General features: G+C 40.9%; 3 protein-coding genes across 4 annotated transcripts; 2 read left to right on the plus strand and 1 right to left on the minus strand.

Annotated features, from left to right (window-relative positions):
* Nucleotides 1-96: 96 nt before the first annotated feature.
* six5 (SIX homeobox 5) lies at nt 97-7,476 on the minus strand. Its single transcript, XM_088427397.1, has 3 exons — nt 6,779-7,476; nt 4,131-5,545; nt 97-3,923 (listed from the first exon to the last, which is right to left on the minus strand). The coding sequence occupies exons 1-3, from the start codon at nt 7,459-7,461 to the stop codon at nt 3,244-3,246; spliced, it is 2,778 nt and encodes a 925-aa protein (XP_088283523.1). The 5' UTR covers nt 7,462-7,476; the 3' UTR covers nt 97-3,243.
* A 789-nt stretch (nt 7,477-8,265) lies between these two features.
* Nucleotides 8,266-11,808, plus strand: tbcb (tubulin folding cofactor B). Of its 2 annotated transcripts, none has more exons than XM_088426774.1 (7): nt 8,266-8,419; nt 8,823-8,964; nt 9,084-9,227; nt 9,311-9,407; nt 9,527-9,718; nt 10,683-10,755; nt 10,852-11,808. In XM_088426774.1, the coding sequence occupies exons 2-7, from the start codon at nt 8,845-8,847 to the stop codon at nt 10,964-10,966; spliced, it is 741 nt and encodes a 246-aa protein (XP_088282900.1). In that variant the 5' UTR covers nt 8,266-8,419; nt 8,823-8,844; the 3' UTR covers nt 10,967-11,808. The 2 variants fall into 2 exon arrangements, with proteins under 2 accessions (XP_088282900.1, XP_088282899.1); XM_088426773.1 differs by having other exon boundaries at nt 8,266-8,415.
* Nucleotides 11,809-12,119: 311 nt separating this feature from the next.
* clptm1 (CLPTM1 regulator of GABA type A receptor forward trafficking) lies at nt 12,120-21,567 on the plus strand. The gene is made up of 14 exons (XM_088428466.1): nt 12,120-12,224; nt 14,538-14,677; nt 16,261-16,384; nt 16,535-16,693; nt 17,069-17,186; nt 17,271-17,356; nt 18,439-18,559; nt 18,638-18,882; nt 19,068-19,161; nt 19,251-19,441; nt 19,528-19,623; nt 19,738-19,873; nt 20,261-20,428; nt 20,801-21,567. Exons 1-14 carry the CDS (start codon nt 12,174-12,176, stop codon nt 20,971-20,973), a joined length of 1,902 nt encoding a protein of 633 aa, XP_088284592.1. The 5' UTR covers nt 12,120-12,173; the 3' UTR covers nt 20,974-21,567.
* The last annotated feature ends 898 nt before the right edge of the window (nt 21,568-22,465 follow it).

Consider the following 22,465-nt stretch of genomic DNA (forward strand, 5'->3'; position numbering starts at 1 on the left):
AATTACTACTTCCATTGTATAAAAGGCAACAGGTCGAGCTGAAATATTACTAGAATGGTTTACTCAAGGAAGAGAATCACACTGTAGGTCATATAAATGTATTTTATTACATTGTGGTGTAATATAAAAAATAGAATGCATTTAGTAGAAAGGAGAAAACAACACAAGTGATCCCTTTTTAATCACTATCAAATAGTCAATACGTTATCTTTGGTGAATGTTGGCGTTCTTGTGTGTATGTGTGTCAGGTAGGAAAATGAAAACTCCCAGACAACAAACCAAAAAACAATTGTGCATTAGCCCAAACAGGCGACGCGATTTTGGCTAGAGATGGCTCGAAAACCAGAATGTGTTTAACATACAAGTTCATGTTTCCCTTTATTCCTCTTTAAACGCTCCACTAACAAATGATTTGTCCACGCAATCGTCTTCACCATTTGATCCGACGAGAGGCCGCTTAAATTTTCTTGAGGCGACGAAGATGAGTATTTCCCCAGAAATCTTTTTCTTCAAATCTCAAAAACTGACGGATACCTAAACTTAAACCGCATGAAGAAAACAAACTTTTTTTTTTATAAAAAGTCAACACACCCTTTAAATGACACTGAAAATCAGACCAACAAATAACAATTTAAAAACATTTTGTCCTAATATGTGGCCCATAACCTGTACTATTCAATAGGAGCCAAACAAGACTAGATGGCGTTGCATCGGTGGACACGCCCTCTTTTAAAACTCATTCATTGTCGATGATTATCTCCAACTAAATTATAGATTTGTAGGCTTTTCCTGATTTTTTTCCCCATATTAGCAGATGTCTGGAGATTTTCATCTAACACTGACTAGTATTTAAAACAGTTTGTTATTCCCACCACACATTCTCTACTGTGTTCTTTTTGGTGATCTCAGTATTGTGTTTGTGCCAAAACTTCCTTTTGCAATCATTAGTTGGTTTTCATTGGCTCATTACTAATCTCCCAGACACTTATGGGTGTGGTCTTTGCTGCAGGAAAAAAGGAGCAAATTATAAACACAAGCAGTGTTAGCACAAACGCTCATTCTTTTGCTAAAAACAATAATGGCAGGAAAAGCCTTGTAGACATCTGAAATTGATTTGGGGTTAATCAAAGGCACTTTAAACGGTAACAGGTGTGCACTTACTCCGTTTTGCGAATGTCACATGTTATTTTTGCAAAACGGCCGCATGCCAGTTGAGAGGGTGTCCACACTTGTGTAGTGACCACAAACAACTGACATTTGAACAGCGGTGTGTCGACTTTTTATGTACACTGTATTTTGCCATAACAACAAACAAAATACAACTAAAACAACACCGTTTTAAAAATATTTTTTTTTCTGTGTACCAAAAATGGCCAAAAGGTTTCACCGCTGACAATTTACGAGACCTTTTCAGACTAGAATTGTGGCCTGAATTGATCACGTGTCCAAACACACATATCAACACGATGTCAACCTTGTATGAAAGAAATGTGCAAAATATACAAAGAAAACAACACATCTATACTGGAAATAAAACCCATATGTGAACAAAAGTCGCATACGAAGTCCCGCCGGTTGCAGGCATCTCAAAACCTTTTATACCGAAACGTGTAAAGTTTAATATAAGGCACTTATCATTGTCTTTTAGTGTCATGCAGCATTTGTGATGTCAAGTTCAAAAATGTAAAGCTTTCGTTACGCTCCCAAGTTTTTGCCAACTTGAGACACTTTAGTGTCCTATAAGTAAAAAATTGCATAGTTAATATAGTGGGGGAAAAAAAAAGATGGCAGTTGTTATTCAGGTGGTAAATGCAGCTCACACAATACAAATGGACATCCCTGGAAGCTATAAAAATATACATATAGTGTTTCACATAAAAAGCTGGCCTCCTCGGTAGTACATCATACATGCAAAAGTAGTAATAAAAAATGCATTTTTGGACATGTCAGCCAACACCCAACTATTTCAAGACCTGTACCTTTCCCAGATGGTCTGGTGAATAGTTTACTGTTTTGCCTCTCAAACTAACTTTGACCACATTGCCACCAAAAAGCCACACACATCCACAGTGCACGAGGAGTGAAACATTCGCACCGGCTGCAAACGAGGTCGGGATCATTCCTTGCGCAGTTTCGGCCAGTTAAAAAAAAATAAATAAAATTAATACAAGGGCGACATACTCTGCCTTTCACACATTACTACTTCTTTGGTGGTTGGTAAATGCTGAGGGTATATGACAGACACAGTATTTTCTATTTCTTCTACTTTTGGCAAGTGGCGAATAATTTTGGTGCCATCCATCCACTTGGCCACCGGCATTAATGCACCACTAGTATATGCTAGTCATCCAAAAAAATCATCACAAGTATTACAGTAAATAGTCAACATAGTGCACTTATATCACGCGTTTATCTTCATCATATCGTGCACCAAGTACCGGGCCCAGTATCGTTCTGTGAGTTTTGGAGAGCAAGAAAATGACACTATACCATTATTTTAAGTCATGGTACTTTGGAGAAATATTATATATTTTTTTTAGTTTAGTCAAGTTTTTTGACTATGACCTATTAATTCCATTGCTTCTTGTAACATATGTTATGTTTGCCATGGTACCAATTTCAGTATGTGTATTGAGATACCTTACACAATTAAAATATCATAGGCAACATTTTTGGTATCATGACACTAGTCAACACAATTACGCAACGGGGATTTTAGGTGCCAGACTGAGCTCTAATTTTAATACGCACAAGTTGTACCTGAGTATAGACTGAAGAGTCCGAAAAATACGGCACGATAACTGTTTGCATCTAGAACGCATAGAGCAGGTGCTGGAGGAATGTCGTATTTCACACTTTGAAAAGCACTGTCCTCGAAACTCAACGTTAGGATGTTGACTTTGGTGCGCAGGGATGTGTGTGGGATGGCTTCAAGCTCACTCAGATTGTGGGTCTTATCAAGAAAGAACAATTGTCTTTTATGTGCCCCTCCATTGAGCGGCAACCAATGGAGAAGGCGCCCAAAGTTACGTAGGACACTCACCAGTTTTCACGTGACCCAAAACAGGATACAAAACGGATGGATTGATGTCCCATGTTATGCATTAAAGCTGCAGAAGAGTCATCTTCTAAATGCCAAATGAGGCTGCGATGGTCGTACAAGTATGAACAAGTCAAGACGATAAACTTAACGGGCACCATTTCCTTGTCTTTTTTGTTTTCGGACGTTATCGGTAAACAAGTCTACAAGCCCAGCTCATCATCCACGGGGACCGATTGAAGCTGAGTCAGGATTTTGGTGTCGCCGTCAATCTCTTCGGGATGCCCTAGCGGGGAGCTGCTGTCCCGCTCCGGAGAGGGACTCCCCAGAAGCAGCGCCTCCCCACCTGGTAGACCCAAAAGCCCTGGATCTACCGGTAGCTCCCCCTTCCCTCGCCCATCAAACAGAGTCAGACCGGCCGAGGTGGCGAGAGGTAGGGGGCTCCAGGCCGGCTGGGACAACGAGATGTTGGGCGTCACCCCGCCTCCGTACATGGGACTGAGGGTGAGCATGCTTTCCGGGGAGAGCGCGTTTGGCGTGGTAGGGGCGACTGGCGGTTCCAGCGGTGTTGAGGAGGAAACGGCGGGCGTCAGGGTGGTTGTACTTGCAGTTTCCACGGCGTAATATGGAGCAGGCGGATTGAGGAAGTTCGGTGGAGGCGATGCAAGGACGTTGGCGGGATGATCCGGGGTGGTAGGAACTTGGGACGTCACGGGGAAATTTGAAGGGGTGATACTAAGGCTTACACCATTGGTCTGAAGGGGGGGCGGGTCAGGAACTGGTTTCAGAGGCAAACTGGTAAGTTGAAAACCAGCCGGAATGGTCAGAATCAGCTTTCCTTGCTGGACGCTCAAGTAGGGGCTTCCACTCAGAAGAAGGTTACCTACCGCAGACGAACATCATTGATGGTTAGCAATGTCAAGACTATTAGCATGATTATTTTCAGACATTCTGTCTTATCTTTTAATCCTATCAACAGACCGATCATGTGCTGCTCACTCATGTGATCATGTGCTGCTAAGATGTAAGATTCCATCATTTATATGCATAAAATTTAATAAACTATTGAGTGCACTGGCGACTATATTACCTTGGGGTGCAGAAGGTAGCTGAATGATCCCAGAATTGAGCAGATGCATGCCGGGGGTTACATTGGTTGACGGGACCACATTGAGTTGGTTTCTCCGGAGGGTATTTGGATTGATCCCGCCTGGTGCTGAAGCCAGGATCTGCAAGGGCACGCCGGCCGAGGTCATGGACAGAGAGGGATTGGTAGGAACCACCTGGGGGAATGAAATGGCGGACGATGTCTGGACGGACGACACAGGCACCAGCTTTGGTACGGACAGAGGGACTATCTTTGCCGGTGTGGTGGATTTCGCCTGGGGTACTGGAACCACTCGAGTTGGGGAGGCGATAGAAATGATCTGTGGTGCCTGGAATTTGGTGGGCGAGGCGTTGATGGTTTGGGTGCCCAGTTGGTGCGTCATTTGCTGCGGGAGAGGAGTACCGGGGACTTGCGAGACGGACATGATGCCTGTGGAACCATCGGCCAAGGCCGTAGAAGCATCTGGTTGCCTATTCAATGTCGGAAGTCCTTGGATGTTGACGGTTGGTGACGTGTGAGGGGAAACCGGGACTAGTTGAGGACGTTGGGACACCTGTGCTATGGAGGATTGCTGAACCAACTGGGACACTGGTATACCCTGGATAGAAGGCACAACCTGGGGCAAAGAGAACACTTGAGGTGTTGAGTTGATGGAGTTGACCAATGAGCTAGGAGGATTTATCTGAGGGGCTGAACTGGCAAAGACGACAAATTCTCCTCGCTGACTAGGGACGGACAAGGTAGAGCTCGAGATGGGCAAGGCTGATGACGGGAGGGCCTCCTGGCACTGGGGGGTTTGTGTGAGACCCACCGAAGGAAGGTTTGCTGTCGGAGAAGAGCAAGCTGGTTGGACGCGTTCTTGTTTTATAATTTCTTCTGGCACGGTGATGAAACCCATCTCATTGCTACTTTGGCTCTTTGATTGCACGGGAAGAGTGATGACTGACGTTGGGTTGGCAACCGTTGAGGTGTTGGTGCTTAGGACGACTGTTGGAAGGCTGTTGGGCTTTGTGACCATGGGGGAAACCTCTTGATCTGCCAAGGAAACCGCTTGCTGAGAATCCACTGGTTTGGCGAGAACCTGAGCCCCGTTCACGATCAATGGAGGGCCGGTCACCTGACTCAGGGTCACTTTCTGGCCATCTCCCAAGCTCAGCCCGTTGATGATGACACCGGCGCCCGTACCAGAGATGAGGGGGTTGCCGTTGAACATCAACGGGTGAGAAGCTGTTTGGAAGCCGCCGGAGCCGTTGACAATCAGCTGACCCGCCGAGGCGCAGTTAATGGCCGAGAGCGAGATGACGGGGGCCTTGGAGGCAGCGGGCTCGTCCGCTTTTTCTGAGGTTTCGTCCACGGTGCTCGCCTCGTCCTCACTGCTGTGATTTCCGTCAGACTCACTAAAACACCACAGAAATTGTACAGACAATGTACTTTTAGCGAGACAATTAAAAAACAAACTCAAATACTGAAAAAACAAATTTTGAAATGAACACGATGCCATACTTCCACAAAAACCTCCACATAAGGTAAAAGGTCACTTATCTGCTAACCACCCAGTGGTGGGTGATACTGATGTACATTTATAAAATGTACTTTCAGTGCGTTTCTAATCTATTTTGCTCTTCATGATTCTTTAATGTCTTAAGTCATGCGAAATGATTTTTCTTCCTACTGGGTTGCATTAGTAGTTTTATTTTTTTACATATAATTAGGTGAATTTGTGAACTTTTGCCACTGTTGTAATATTATCATATTTGCATAGTTTTACGACACCTTTTTAAAGTATCATCTGATATTTTTACTCAAGGAGTTGAATGAGGTGGACCTTTACAGTATTTGTTTCAGGATTATAAGTTTTGCATTTTTCATAATCGTTCGAATTTCATTTGTTGTGATTGTTTTCATTGTTGTTATTTGATTTCAGTTAGTGTTAGTTTCTTGATTAGTCATACTTTCAGTTAAACGGTTTATCAAATATATATTTTCAGGTCCATTTTCATCATAGAATTTTTATTAAAAAAAAAAAAAAAGTATTACATGAGTGAAGTATTGCATTGTCCAAAATTGAACCGTTGCGTTGTTTGAATTGCATAATGTTAAACTGTATCACAATAAGGGCCCATCCAATTATTCATCCAGCTGAACAAAGCAAACTTTTATGGCCCATCAAACAATGACCAAATGGCTGATATATGCAGAATATTTAAACTTTTACCATTTATATCAGTTGTATACAAGTAAGACTGGTGTGATAATTTATTACACGTGGGCCTAAGGGTCATTGTATTTTATTTGTACTGTATTTCAATGTCGGCCATTACCTAGGAGAGGTAAGTATTTTTTTAACTGGTACTTGGTGTGAAAAGATTTCCTTTTTATTGAAAACATCCTCTTTGTTAGTATCATAAACGTGTGTCAGTCAGAGCTGAGTGTTTTTCAGGTCACTTGAGCCAGGACGGTTCTCACATTTCATAACAAAGCAACACGCTCTGCTGTCGCCTCCTCTACCGTGTATCGACTGAAGTCGGAAGGGCTTTGTTTATACACAGAAACGAACGGAGGTTCAACAAAAGCTTGGTCGAATTCGAACTTCACAATATGGATTCGCGTGCGTGCGTGCGCGTTCTTGCCTTTTGCAATGCGTCCCAGGCGGCGTTCTGTCCCTCTGCCGCCGGTTCTTGAACCAGTTGCTGACCTGCGTGAGGGACAGCCCGGTGACTTTGGCCAGGTTCTTCTTCTCGTCTGGCGTGGGGTACCTGTTGCTTTTGTAGCATTCCTTCAAAGCGTTGCGCGATTTCTCCTTGAAGCAGTATACCGTCTCCTCGCCGTCCCAGATGGTCTTGGGCAGCGGGAACTTCTTTCGGAGCCGGTACTTGTCCACGGCGCCCAGGCTGCGGCCGCGGGACCTCTCCGCCTCCTTGTAGCGAGCTCTCAGGTAGAGGTCCTGCAGGAAGGGGTGGTTGGACGGCTGGAAGTCGTGGCTCTCCAGCAAAGTGTAGAGCTCCTTGAAGTGCTCCCTGTGGAACGCCACCAAAGCCTGGGCCTTGAGCAGGGTCTCGTTGCCACGTAGCAGCTCGGACGAGGAATGGATAGTGGAGAGGAATCTCCACAGGCGATCCACATTGCCTGCCTGCAGGAGGGCCTCGCACAGACACGAGACCTGTTCGGTTGAAAAACTAACCGAGGAGAGCTGGAAGTTTTGGAGCAGGCGTTCGGCGACTTGATCCGCGTCTTTTTCGTCCTCCGCGGCGGTTGTAGGCTCCTCTGCGCTATTGTCGGATTGCTCTGTAGACTCCAGAGACAAGGAAGCCATTTTTACTTGAACTTTTTCCCCCCCCTTCCTCCGCCTCCTAGCTCCCCTTTCTCTCCTGCGCCAGTGGAGTCGAGCTTGACAACCAGGCGAGGACGCGCCCCCTTTCGCCTCGCAGCAAGCCCAGAAATAGTTAGTAAATAAAACTGTAAATCATTTATCTACTCCCTCTGGTTTTATGTTATTAGTTTAGAGCCCCTTTATGAAACTGCGATCGTCTGTTGCTTGTTTGTGTGTGTTTGTTTTCATGAGAAACAATCGCATCCACTTCGCTTATTACTTTGCTACTGTCCTGAGTGTTTTTTTTTTCTTTAAGAGACATGTTTGCGTCAGTTTATGGGATTTTTGTATTATGTCACAAAATGCATTGCCTTCAAACGCCACCAATTTGATATGGTCTTCTGTCTACTGTATGCTGTCAATCTAGTTAAACGTATACGTTTTAAATTATTGTGGAAATATATAATAAGTTGAAAACTAAAAACTTTTTAAACTTACAGAGCAGTCCTAAGCGCCACTGTGTGATATTTAGGAAAACGACATGTTAGTAGGCGGGTTTAAGTTTCACATCCGCCACACTTATAACGTCATTGGTCAAACTGTATGTGCTCTAATATGATTGGTTGTTTGAAGCAGAAGAAGATCGTCGAATTCTGTAACTATATTGTTGTAGGCGTTGTTTCTATGTAATCCACTTCCGCCACATTTAAAATACCATTGGTCCATCTGATTATGCTCTGATGTGATTAGTTGTTTGAAGCGGTCAGGGCGGGTACGGAATAACGGAAGCCGGAATTGTCATTCCCAGGCACGGGCAGCATCAAGCAAGCAAGCAAGCAACGCTCTCTTTGCAGCAGTAGCTGACACATCACTTAGGGAAACACAACAACGTGGCCGATATAGTCACCGGATTTGTTATACCTTTCTAGCGCGGGTGAACGACAAAGGAGCATATTTGTAGGTAAACTATCACTAAGCGTAAACCATTTGTATATCTCGTGTTTCTTTGATGTAGAGGTTAGCCACCCAAGCAGCTAATGCGTTCCATGGCTAGATGGCTTGCTATTAAATATAAAACATAACAAAATGTGGTTTTATTACAACGAACACAACGATTGTCGCATCTGTTAAATTATTATTGATGTTTGTACAAAAAAATAAACGTATACAGTACAGTGATATTATGAAGCGCTAACAAGTAAAAGTAGGCGTTGTCTTGTTGCTATAAAAATAATGGAAACAGGCAAGTTATCCCAGTTTACTCTGTTCTATATACTGTACATTGATTTGCTATTAAGTCTTGTCTTGTAAAATTTTCTTCGTGTGTCAAATCTCAATATATTTTCTGTTGTACTTTTAACCAGTATCCGTGTCCAAGCAGTCAAGATGGAGGGTTCAGTAAGTGTTATTACCAATCCCTCTGTTAACGTGCGCCTTACAACCACCATATCCACCTTTGAGGTGACACGAAGGTTTGATCGAGGCATCACCATTGCAGAATTGAAGGTAAGCCCTTATCTATACCTAACTGCGACAATTTATCTGTCACCTAACAACATCCTCAATCGTGTCTAGACATACTAAAATTATTTATGTACTTTTTTTAAATATATTATTCCCCCAAGGGTAAACTGGAGATGGTGATCGGCGCTCCTGCCTCCAGCATGGACCTAGAGTTGTTCAGCGCTTCAAATACGTTGCTGCAGAAGCTGGATGACAACAATGCTTTGTTGGGCTCTTATCCTGTGGATGACGACTGCAGAATACATGTAATTTGATGTGTTTTCCTTTTAGGCTACACGAATTCACACCATAGAGAAAAGTTAGTTCTGTATCTGTTTTTTCTGGTTAGGTTATTGATCGAAGTGGGGGCCAGTTGGGAGAGTTTACCGATGTCTCCCAAGTGGAGAAGTTTGTTCTGTCAGATGAAGCTTATGAAAAGAGATCAGGTACATGAGCTTTCTTGCAAAAAACAAATTCCAGAGCTTTACCTATACAGTTTCACAAAAAGACTACATTATTTAGGTCATCAGAGCAATAACACATGACATGGCTGTCTCTGCTTCAGAGACGGCAAGATCCTTCATGAAGAAGCAGTGTCTCGGCCGTTACAATGAGGAGGAGGTGGCCAAGAAAAAAGCCGAGAGTACTGCAAAGGAAAATGAGCAGGAGACGGCCGCTGAAGGCATTTCTGTGGGAAGTCGATGCCAAGTCCGAGTCCCTGGGCAGCCCACAAAGCTTGGCGCGGTCATGTATGTTGGTAAGGCTGCGTTTCGAGCCTCGTGGGCACAAAAGTGTAAAACAATGGATAGTTTGCGTACTGATGTTTGGTTCCGCGGCCCATTCGAGATTATACAAAATCAGTTAAGATGCTCGGTTTTGAACAAAAAAAATTGTGTAGAATTATGCAGATTTTGATGCACATTTAAAACATTTGGACAACTTTTATATACCTGTACAACTTTCCATGCTAACTAGGTATTTGCGGGAATAGATATGAATAATCCAGGAATCTACTGAGTGTCTCTTAAGGAACTTGCAGTCAATAGAATTTTTTGTGATTGGAAAAAAAAAACAGTTAAAAAAACGTTTAACAACAACATGCCCTATATACTGTCCAACTCAACTGAGAAAATGTTAATCTTTAATCTCTGAAATAATGTGGTTGCACAAATGCACCCAGCCTTAACCACCTGATTACATTTAATGTCATATTAAATCGGAGTCAGCACATGCATGCCAACTTTTAAAGCCCCTATTGTGCATTCTAAATAAAACACATGTTCTTGTGGGCTTTTATGTTTTTTAGCAAATGCCTAAAGGTTTGTACTAAAAATGACTGTCACTCAGAACTGTTTATAATTGTTTATAATTATATCCACCTTTTAAGAAAAATGCGTATTCCCATCCACTTACTCTTCCTTCAGTCATGTATGTGGACTGACACAAAAACAAAGATGTTGAGAAACACGTATGGACTTAATCCTCATCTCATCTCAGTGAGCATCACTGAGATGAGGTCTCACATTGCAAAGGTTTTGTATGACATTTTTAAAACTTTGTGAAATTTAAGAGAGATTTTTCCCCACGTTTTTAAGGAATTCCAACTTGTATAACTTTGGTTGGATTCAACTTTGATGATTTATTGTATTAGATTTCATTTTCATTTGCTACAGTTTATGAAGCACATATTGTGAACATTTTTGTGTTTGTGACATTTACAGGCACAACAGATTTCAAGCCAGGCATTTGGGTGGGTGTCAGGTATGACGAGCCATTGGGAAAGCACGATGGCAGGTTGGAGTCTGGATTTAGCACGCTTATTTAACACACCAGACTTGTCATTATTTTCCTCATTTTGACTTGATTTCTGTTTGTCTTCTCTCATCGCAGTTGTAAGGGGAAACGCTACTTTGAGTGTGAGGAAAACTACGGGGTGTTCGTGAGGCCGCTGAATGTGACTGTTGGAGACTTTCCCGAGGAGGATTATGGTTTAGATGAGATGTAGGATTCTGACGTGTTAGACGATGGAAAGACATTGTTAATTCTGTTTTTCAAAAAGACATGAAATGCAAACTGATGTTTGAATTGATAGCTTTTTGCTTTTTTTTTTTTTTTTTAAGCTTGAAGTTCTCCATATTTCTGTCAGAAGTAATTGAAGCCTATGCTGTACAGTCTTTTTCCCTACATTACTCCCCTGTGTACTTCGGCTTTAACGATTAAATTTCATCATTTAAAAAATGTTTTATTTTGTTGCTTTATACCAATGTGTATAAAATAAGTATTATTTACATAATGTATGTGCAAATGTGTGAACCACAGGAAATTGTTCAATCTTGAACGTTAATTGTGTATAAAGCAAATCCACAGTCAACATGTCTATAGATACATTTCCTCTTATTTTTATATTAATTCCTCCCATTGAAAATGTTTGCACTCACAACGTATTGTGATTTTATTGGACTTTTGCAATTGAAATATAACTGAATAATGAATACGCGAGAATTAGTGCCGACATCCTGGAAAAGACCGTTTCTTAGTCTTTTATTGTGTAATGAGATAGATCGATAGATAGAAACAACAACTGCAGGACATAGAATTTCGAGGAGTCAGTTTTTGCCTTTTTTCTGCTTTCAACGGACATTGTGTTGTTTCTCTGGTGGAGTGTGCCCTCGCTTGGGTCAAGGGTTTTCTCCGCAGAATTTGGGTGAGTGGTGGGATATATCTTGAATTAAGTGGTCTGGGGAAGGATGGAAGAAATGAACAGAAAAGCCGTCATCATTGTAACTCAGTAGTTGGCTTTTTATGCAATATGTCTATGCCATGAATAAAAAGCAAGGAAAATTCAAACTTGGTTCATTTTGTATTGTGAACGGGTTTATGCATACAGTTTGCTAATATAAAATCGATTTTTTTTAACGAATAATTACTTTATTTCAACAGAAAACATTTACCGGTACTTGTACATTTTCTGTTTTGTTGAGGATGAGTGCTTAAGAGTGATTGCACAAGCCATTGAAGGCACTTTAATTGCAAGTGATCGAAAAGCATTTTACTATCAAATTTTGTCGGAGAAATTCTACGTCACTAAACACGTAACAAAAGCGCTGAATGTACTCTGTCATTTTAGCTCACCACGTCGGTGACGTTTTTCTCGCGAGATTACCCCGCAAGGTAGCAGTGTGCTTGAGCGAGTGCGCGACAGACAAGGAAAGATGGCGACGCAGGAGAGCCAAGCGACTAAAGCGGTCGTCAGCAACGGCGAGGTAAACTCAACGACTCCCGGGTTGACATTTGCGTTCCACTAGTCCATTTCGAAGGCAGAAGGACCGCTTTACCTTTAGGGCGTCGAGTGACACGCCGCTGCCGTTGAAAGCGGCCGAGTGACGTTTATCAGTGCCGGTTGCGTTCGAAACGGCGCCCACCTCCTTTTCCTGCCCCCCGTCCGTTTTTTTCGGAATGACAAATTAACGCTATCGGCGTGCAAATCGAGGGGCAGCTAGAGAGCGGTCCTAATGGACTCATCCTCGTGGAAGGCTCAAGATAAGATGTTGGCTAACTAGCCCCCCTGTGTCAGTTGGCTATCGCAAGGCCTCGGAATCACGCAGCTTGGGACTGCCCGCACACGTCACTTCATTAAAGCATCGTTCACGTGTTACGAATGAGCCGCTGTGTACTTAAGTGGGCTAACGCTATTTTTGTCAATATGTAGGAGAGTGAAATATGAGTAGTCTCCGGCAAAAAAATAGTAATATGATTGTAGTATAGTATCCGGCAAATAATAATTTGATTGTACAATATGATATATGATTGTACATATATTATACATGTCCTCAGTTAGATCCCGGTCATTTTCTTAGTGTTATGAGAGCTCTAAAGATGCTCAATCAAGATGATCGTTCATTTTGATCTGAATATGATTAAAAATATTTCGTTTTCCCTCAATCTCTGCCAGCCACCTGCCATGTCAGAACAAAGAAATTACATTGTATCAGTTAGCTGAAACTATGTAAATAGTTTGTATACAATTTTTGACACAGTTTTGTTTGGTGGTTGTGTGCCGTGAGATTAAAAAAAAAAAAGTAGAATGTTTGCCTTGGCTCCATAAAGGCTTGGAATCACTGATCTAGGTTGAATGAAGGAAAATAAACAATTGTAACTAGAGAAAAACGTACAGCGCACGTGTGTGTTGGGGGGGTGTTACTCATTAGGATGAGAAACTCAGTACCATCTGAGGATATATTAATAACATCATCTAAAATGTGAACTAAAATGTACATTTAGGGCAGGGGTCTTCAAGCTTTGTCCTTGAGATCAGTATTGAAGATCCCTTTTATAAGGTCTCCACATGCACACATAACAAATGACTTGAAAGGGCAACGGCGTCAGACATGGCGGGTTGGGCTTATGTCCACTTTTAGAACCCAAGAGCTGCTAGCTCGTCATGACTAGTGTTGCTTTGAGTGAAAAATGATCATTACAGCTAATTAAATTTAAAGATGAGTCAGCCTAGAGGCATGCTTTTGCATCTGGTCTCTTCTGCCGTCACATTAAGGCTCTGAATTTACCCTAATAAAATTTCATTAAGTGAGCAAATTGGAGCAGTCAAATTTTTTTCTTCCATTTTTAGTTAGTTTAGTTGATGATTTAGATTCTGGCTAAAATTGTCTTTACTGTGAAATCAGTTTAAAATATTCCCTGTTAAGTTTGTGAGAAACTGGTTGGTATACTGTTAACACTTAAATCCACGTTTCCTCTGGTTTTATCACCTGCACTATCATGCTGGAATACAAAAGTGCTTTTGCCAAGTGCAGTAACCATTACAAAGTGTCATTTCTCAACTAGTGGTTAATTTTTAATCCTCGTGCACCTTGTGGAAATGGCTTATTTATTGTCTTGATTGACCTTCTACAGATAAACCACCCATGTGTGTGTGCAGCCCCTCTGGTGACATGTCTTTAAACCATGCCTCACGTATAAACTGACATGGTACCATGGCTGTAAAACAAAATCCATTTACGCCAACATGGGGCTGTAAAATGTTGTATATGAAGAATCAGTGTCTTATCTCTACAACTTAAAACACTCACCCCACTCATTTTAAAAATTTACATGGTCTACATGACTGCCATGTTACATCTGTAATTCCCAAAGGCGAACCCTTTTGTTTCCTATGTGTTGAAAACAAAGGGAAGATTAAGCGTTGAGATAGAAAATGGGTCCCATGACTTTGCATGTGCTCTTGTGTCTATTGTGTCAATTGAATGGAAAAGTGGCCTTGTTGGCGGTGGTGGACAGATCACTTTGTGTTTTGTTTTGTTTACATCACGGAAGGGTAAAATACAATGAAATAATGGGTTTTGACAAAACTAAGGATTTGTTGAATGATTATGTCATTGTTTACTAGGCTAGGATAAAATAAACAACACTTTGAATGGGTAATGTTTTTGACGGCAACCTGTGGAGATTCTTTTTTGGTCATTCCATGTGTGTGCAACCCTAATTGATCATGATACACCTATCATTTCTGCAGTAGCATTTTAATGCTACGTTTGCATTGTTATCTTTCTTTGATACAGGTTAGCAGTAATGGAAGTGCTGCAACAACAGACGGCCAGACGGTGCAGACAACTGAAAATGCGCAGGACCCACAACAGCAGCAGCAACAGCAACAACAAGCACCTAATGCCTGGCAGGTCATTAAAGGAGTGCTCTTCAGGTAATTACTCTATAATGGAAAATTGTACTTGCATTTGTTTGCTCTCTTGTATACTGTATGCTTTCAAAGTATGTTCTCTCTGTGACATGCTAACACCATAGTGTGCATGCTGCATTCACGTAACACCAGTTAACAGCAACTTTTAATTCTACACAATGCAGCTTTGAGTGCAACGATTATGGATTTATAGAACAGAGATTAACACAATTAATGGTATTCGGTAAATGCTGGGATTCTATTTGTTACTTTTTAGTACAGGCATCTGGCAAGTTTAAGCGTCTTAGCTATATCTTCCGAATTAGCAGAGCAGAGATATTAAATATATATATATATAATCACTACCAGGAAAGAGATTGTTAAGGAAAAAAATGACATTCTTTCTTTGTTGGAAATGTAGCTCTAAATATCGTTTGAGGAAAAAAGCTGACATTGTTTCTTTTTACAAGTGGATTTTATTTTATAAGTGGAATCAAGCCTTTAACTGCTGCTGACATATCTATTGGTTAAGTATGGTTTTTCAACAGATAGGCATGGAAGAGTTGCTTGCCCAACTTGTCTGAAAGGAAGTGGTGTACTGTACCGTGTTATGGCTAACAGATGAAGACAGTATTGTGTCACCTTGGGTTTGAGATCTGCACAGCTTTTGACTAGATGATAAAAATAAGACCAGGAAACATGGCTTGTTGCATTGATTATAAGGGAAAACAACACATTTTTGTTGACTTTCGGATAAAGCTAGGTGCCCTCTGTATCACGGTAGATCATAGAAAGTGTACTTTTGTGAGAAATGATGATTCAGTTTGTGGCGTGAAAGAGGACTGAAGTAAAAGCCAGGGATGTTGCAGTCCAGTTACGCATGAATCACTGTTGGTGACAGCGCGTTTCTTTTGTGCATTGCGAATTTATTATTATTTTGCCATCTAAAGTTCTTTCTCTTGTTTTCGTTGTTTTATTGTTTGAGGTGCAACAAAAGTAAAGCAACATCATCGTTTTGATGTCTTGTTACCGTTTGACATTTTTATGGGGCTCAAAAGTGAGAGTTTTTTGTGCATTTTTGGAAAGTGTTTTTAAGAAGGCTGGCAGTAAATGAGTAAAGTACTGTATATACTTTTAAAGGTTTCATTAGAATAATACACAATAGAAAAAGTCACCAGCCATTCAACTAAAAATAAATGGTTCTGTATTCATGCTTAATTCAAGCAAGACTCTTTTTATCCTTATTTTAAGAAATCTGACAGGTACTGTACAAATGTTATTTATTTTTTTCCTCCATGTCACTGTTCTCTGCTTTTCCAAGTGAACACAATGTAAATAATCAGATAAGCAGGATACTTGTTTTACCACTAGTCATGTGCTTCTATGCATGCCATTCACTGTTGAAATATGCAACAATGTCATCTCCCAAATGCTTTTTGCTTTGACATTGCATTTAGTCTTCCAAAACAGAGGCAAAATGAAATGTTCATAATGAGTATATAGAAGGATAAAATATTTTCTCCCTGCTTCTCTGATGTGTTAAGAATTGTACTTTAGGCCCTTTCAAACGTCACTCCTCTAAGACCTGTTACATTATGTACTTGTAGAATTTTTATCATCTGGGCCATCAGTAGCTGGTTCCGTCGAGGGCCGTCCACTCCAGACCCCAACACGCCGGCCGGGGCACCCAGAGTACCTAGCAGGAACCTCTTCACTAAGGACACTCTCATGGTATGATTAAAATTGTTAAAATGTCAGAGGAAACACTCACCTAATTAGAAACAGAAACATTTAATTTGACATCCCCTTGTCACTTGTATTTGAACAGAATCAAAGCAGTGCCCCTGTGCGTCTAAACACCTTTTCTCACCATGCCTGCAGGATATGTATGTGTACATCTCCCAGGAGGAAGTGTTCACTGATTTCAACAACACAGATTCGCTCTTCTGGTTCCACCGGGACCTAGTTTACGGAGACTGGTCCACGGGGGAGAATGGGGACGGCTGCTATGAGCACTATAAGGAGATGGCTATCCCTGAGGTGAGACTGTCAGAGGTGGGGGTGCGTTCAGAAGAAAGAATGTTTACAGTGAACCCCCAGTATTATATCTATACAGTATCAGAAGCATTAGCTAGCATACAGTACTAGCGTAAATAATGTACTATCACAAACTAACCTGACGTGCAAATCACTAGCACTTGACGGAAGCAGCACAAACAAAATGGTGCCAAAGTAATACTTTTTCTGGACAAAAAAATCGTGTTTTTCAGCTAATAGAATTATTAAGTCTTAAGAATTATTAATAGGTCTCATACGAGTGCCGTACCGTGGGTATGCAGGACAACTAGAATTATCAGCTTGTGAATGGTAGCATGTAAGCAGTTGGATTAACTCGGAATCTGTGTTAATTTGTAGGCGGTGCAGCAGAACGGCTCCCTCTATATTCATGTATACTTCACCAAAAGTGGACTGCACCCAGACCCGAAGCGCAAAGGCCAGTACCGCAGACTGGCAACTGTTCATGCATCTCGTAGTGAGTGTTAAATATCATCAGATTTTACACTTGCAATTTTTGTGGTTGAGGTTTTGCGCTAACAGGACCATTTTGGCTTTTCAGTGCTAAACAAATTCAAGCGTAGGAAGTTCTTGAAGACAAAGAATCTACTTACAGGGGAGACTGAAGCAGATCCAGAGATGATCAAGGTGGGCCCGCTTATTATGACAGTTTTCATTCCTTTACCACTGTCCTCTTAACAGTATGCAGGTCGGAATGTGTCATTCTATCACGAAGCTACGCTAGCACATTTTTAATGTTATACTTTGATTGAAAAATAAATTAATTAATGAAATGCTTTCAAGCAATAAGTAAAGGACAATCAATTTGAAAATAAGTGACATCAGAACGTACTGATATGAGTTTCATTCACTTAGTGACAATGTGTTGCATTTAGTGACATCTAGTGGTGAACTAAGGGAATGCAATGGTTTTGGAGCATGTGCGCTACGTTGTTTCAGAAAAGCCAGAAATCATAAGCCTTCTACACCATAACCCACTGTACTCCCAATATAGTGACCAAAAATTAATGTAATGTATTTGATTGCTAGGCCTAGGACTAGCTGAAAAAAAAAAAGTATCTTGTGACAGAACATTTTTCAAATTAGTGAGTAGGTCTTTAACATGTTTTTTTTTTGTGTGTTTGCCGCCTACGGTAGACGTCACTAAATTTTTGTACTTTCAATTGATCACTCATTTGTAATGTTTTTACGAGCTGTTCACATTATTTTGCTTTTCCAGTTAAATCCATGTTAATGATATCATAAGGTATGGCTTGACCAAGGTATTGAGCTCGAAATTACCATGTGTTAAATGTTTCATTATTTGTTATACTGTTAAGAAAAAAAAAGCTAAACAGTGAAAATACAGAATAAAACATAGAACATATTTCATTCAAGACCTATATAATACATTTCAAAGACACTAAATGTGGATTTAAAAAAAGAAAAAGAAAACTTAATAAATAAACATAGTGCAACTTTTTCAGACCTGACCTTGTATAGAGCAGTTTTTCATCGTTCTTCATCAGTCTATTTGGAAAATCAGGTTTGCGCTAATTTTTCCATCTGCAAATAGGAAATGAAGCTCAAAGTGTTCATTTATAACTGCGGTGTAGAGTAGAATCCATAATGTAAACCCTTACATGAGAGCTAAACCAAAACTAGGCTTTCTTTTGACTGAATGGAAAAACCTTCTGTTCATTCTTGACATTTCAACTTTATCTCCTCAGCGGGCAGAGAGCCACGGACCAGTAGAAATTATCTCTCACTGGCACCCCAACCTCACCATCAATATGGTGGATGACCACACAGCCTGGGTCAAAGGCTCGGTCCCCCCTCCACTTGATCAGCGTAGGTTTCTGGACTGCAACTTGTATGTAAGGTCTGAGCTATGTTCTTGCGCCATTCCTCATCTCTTTCTTCCACCAGATGTGAAGTTTGATGCAGTGAGCGGCGACTACTACCCAATAGTGTACTTTAATGACTACTGGAACCTTCAGAAGGACTACTATCCCATCAACGATACCCTGAGCACACTGCCGCTACGCCTCAACTACTGCCCGCTGTCCTTGTGGCGCTGGCAGCTCTACGCTGCCCAGAACGCTCGCTCGCTGTGGAACTTTCTGCCCGAGGACACCTACGAACAGTCTGACGAAGATCAGGACTCTGTCAAGGTTGGTTGGACAAAATATCTACATTGGACTTCTCTGTGTCCATGAGACGTATCTTTACTCAGTTTGTATGACTGACGTCAAATTTGGGGTTTCGGTTGTGTTAAGACACTAAACTATTTTGTGGTCTGACGCAACTTAAACTTGTAATTGTCTTCTAAGTTTATGCTTTAAACATAATTTTGAAGGTGGCACTACTGGAAACCAACCCCTACCTCCTGGGACTCACCATAGTGGTCTCCATCGTGCATAGCATCTTTGAGTTTTTGGCCTTTAAGAACGGTAAATTCCCAACAACGAAGCTCAGCGTCTGTGTTTTGACATGTCCTTGTTGGACCTCATCGTTTTCATCCACTTTTTTTTTCCTCAAGACATCCAGTTCTGGAACAGCAGACAGTCTTTGGAAGGCCTCTCTGTGCGCTCCATCATCTTTGGAGTTTTCCAGTCCCTGGTGGTGTTGCTGTATATTCTCGACAATGAGACCAACTTTGTGGTCCAGGTCAGCGTCTTCATTGGCCTCCTTATCGACCTCTGGAAAATTACCAAGGTCATGGATGTCAGAGTAAGTCAAAACCATGTGTGGGTTTTTGTATTTATGAATGTCGCTCGCTGTTGGCCTTATCCAAACTTGTTTTGTCTTTAACGTAGTTGGACAGAGAGAACAAAATTGCAGGGTTATTCCCAAGACTTGTTTTCAAAGACAAGTCCACATATGTAGAATCTTCAACCAAAATCTACGACGATGTAAGTCAAAACTGCTTCCCAACTACTTGAGTTTATTTCAAAATAATAATAATTGCAATGTGATGATGATGTGCGTGGTTGCTTGTGACCTGGTCCCTCTGGTTCTGTACACAGATGGCCTTCAAGTATTTGTCATGGCTGCTCTACCCACTGTTTGGTTGCTACGCCGTCTACAGCTTATTGTATGTCGAGCACAAAGGCTGGTACTCATGGGTACTCAGCATGCTTTACGGCTTCTTGCTAACTTTTGGTAAGTTAATAGTGTGTATGAAATTTTAAATTTGGTAAAATAGTAAAACAATACCTAATTATTTATCGGTATGTGTTGGCAGCAGCTGACTTGAAGCGATACATGCAACGTTATGACTGCAGTTTAATATTACAGTAAAAAACAAATTATATATTATTCTGTATATACTGTATAGGTCAAACTAGTGGCCGATGTTTGACCTCATTTATTAGTAAGGTTTCTGCTAGTACTTATGACCCGATTTCAACCACTGAAGCTTTTATGCTTACATCTTAGTTGCACGTCTACTTAGCAGTTTTGTCTGTGAATGCACTAAGTAGAATAGAAGTACAACGTCTCTGCGGCAAACCGACATGAACATTTTTGTCTGTGTCTCTGTTTCTTCAGGTTTTATCACAATGACGCCGCAGCTATTCATCAACTACAAAATGAAATCAGTGGCCCACCTCCCGTGGAGGATGCTCACGTACAAGGCACTGAATACATTCATTGATGACCTGTTTGCCTTTGTCATCAAGATGCCCATGATGTACAGGATAGGATGCCTCAGAGACGGTACTTGTACTATTTCATCATAATTATCCATTTGCTGTCGGTAAAGTTGTCATTTATGCGTTCAGTTGATATAGTGCGATCATTTCAACATTGACCTGAAAATGGAGAAGCATGTTTTTTTTTTTCTTGCTTATTCACTGCCAACCCAGTTAAAATTGCAGTGAATGAATATTGATTAGGAAATTACGTTTTTTTTGTTAGCATCTGAGTGCAGTTGGATCAGTGAGGGCAAGCACTACAGATAATTGTTAGAAAATGTAATATGTATAATAATAATCCCATCCTCAAGTAGTTGCTAGGTGACCTTCTGAAGTCTTGCGAATCCATGCCACGGCATATGAAAATGTAGTTACCCATATATCTTCTCTGCAGATGTTGTCTTTTTCATCTATCTGTATCAACGCTGGATTTATCGAGTGGACCCCAACAGGGTCAACGAATATGGCACCAGCGGAGTGGACCACCAGCAGGATAACACAGCAGCAGCTAATGCCCAATCGGCAGTAATCACAGACAAACCAGACAGGGAGAAAAAGAACGAATAAGACAGAAAATGACACCTTCCCCTCATGTTGGCCTCCCTGGCTCTCGGCGCTGGGGCAAAGAGGACTTTGAAATTTGGCAGATGGGGTCGGTCGTCATGGACTTCGCTTCGGAAAGAAAAAAAAAATGCAGTTAAATTCAACTGTTCCCTCTGATTCCTGTATGGATTCACAGAGAATCAGCTTCAATGTAGACTTGGTAAATTTTTATTTTCTTCCCCGCCCTCTTCGTTTTGCAGTTCAAGTGAAGTAAAACAAAACGTGATGTACTGTATTCTGTTTGATTTTGGGAGGGTACAGTGTCTTGGAAATGAGGCTGGCAGAGTTGGCATTTAGACATTTTTTTTTGTATACATGGAAGAAGCCAAGTCAAGCATTTCTTCTTTGTGTAAATCCCCATGTGAATCTTTTTTTCGTTCCACGTGAGAATCGAGAGGTTGTCGGAGGAATACTTGAAAATCACCTCGGGATGATACCAACAGGACATCAGCGACAAGACCGTGACTACAACCTTTAATTTTAAACAATATGTTCATGTTCTAAACTGGAACAGAAAACGCAGCCTTGTTGGTATTAATATAAATATTAATATTGTCATTGAGTTTTGTTTTTCCACCGCCTACTTTTTTTTTTTTAATGTCCTCAATGTGCACAAAATTCTAGCTTGTCATTGAGTGCCAACATCCAAAATGTCTAGCAATATTTATTTAACAAATCTAATACCGGTAACACCTCTGGCTGAGTGTTACATGTTGACGCTCAAAGCAGTTCACGTGCACGCACAGTTGCCATATTACATTTGATCATTCATGTTTATAGTAAAACAACTGGGATAAACGTATACTTAAAGACCTTTACTTTCTCAACTCACTGTGTGAAATTCAAAACTTCATTCTTGTTCATAATAGTTTTGCGTGCTCAAGGTAAACCAATTCGTTTGTTTCAAGGAAGGCTTGCAGTTAAATCTTGTTTGCATATTCGGTTAACATTTTGCATTAATACTGAGCTCACAATTCTGAGATTTTTAGTTTGATTCTCATCAACACCTTGCACATGCTTTGTGCTTGTATAGGTTTGCTGTGGCTTCCTCCAACATTCTGTTGCCATTAAGGATTCTAATGCCATGAGGATATTTTAAGTGGTGCAAGAAAATGTGTTTCTTTATTTCATAAAAAAACAACAAAAAAACCTCCCAATAACTCATGTCTGGGGTTTAGGAAACAAAACTTTAAAATGAATATTTTTCTTTTGAAAACAAATGTTACTTGACAATTGCTATGCACTTATTTACCTGTAGCTATTTTAGTCTTCTTTACACATAGTTAAGTTATATTAGCAGCCCAACAAGCCCTTCTTGGAAACCGGCTCATTTGCTGTATTTTGGGTTTCGCTTTCACTTTCCCTTAATTACAGTTTAACACTACATCACCTGCAGGCGTCGCTCCCTGATCACGATTTAGGATAGGTTTTATATGTACAGTATATATCTATATAA

Source organism: Hippichthys cyanospilos, chromosome 11, assembly GCF_059441005.1.
Source record: "Hippichthys cyanospilos isolate Australia breed blue-spotted pipefish chromosome 11, RoL_Hcya_1.0, whole genome shotgun sequence".
In the NCBI taxonomy this organism is placed as follows: domain Eukaryota; kingdom Metazoa; phylum Chordata; class Actinopteri; order Syngnathiformes; family Syngnathidae; genus Hippichthys; species Hippichthys cyanospilos.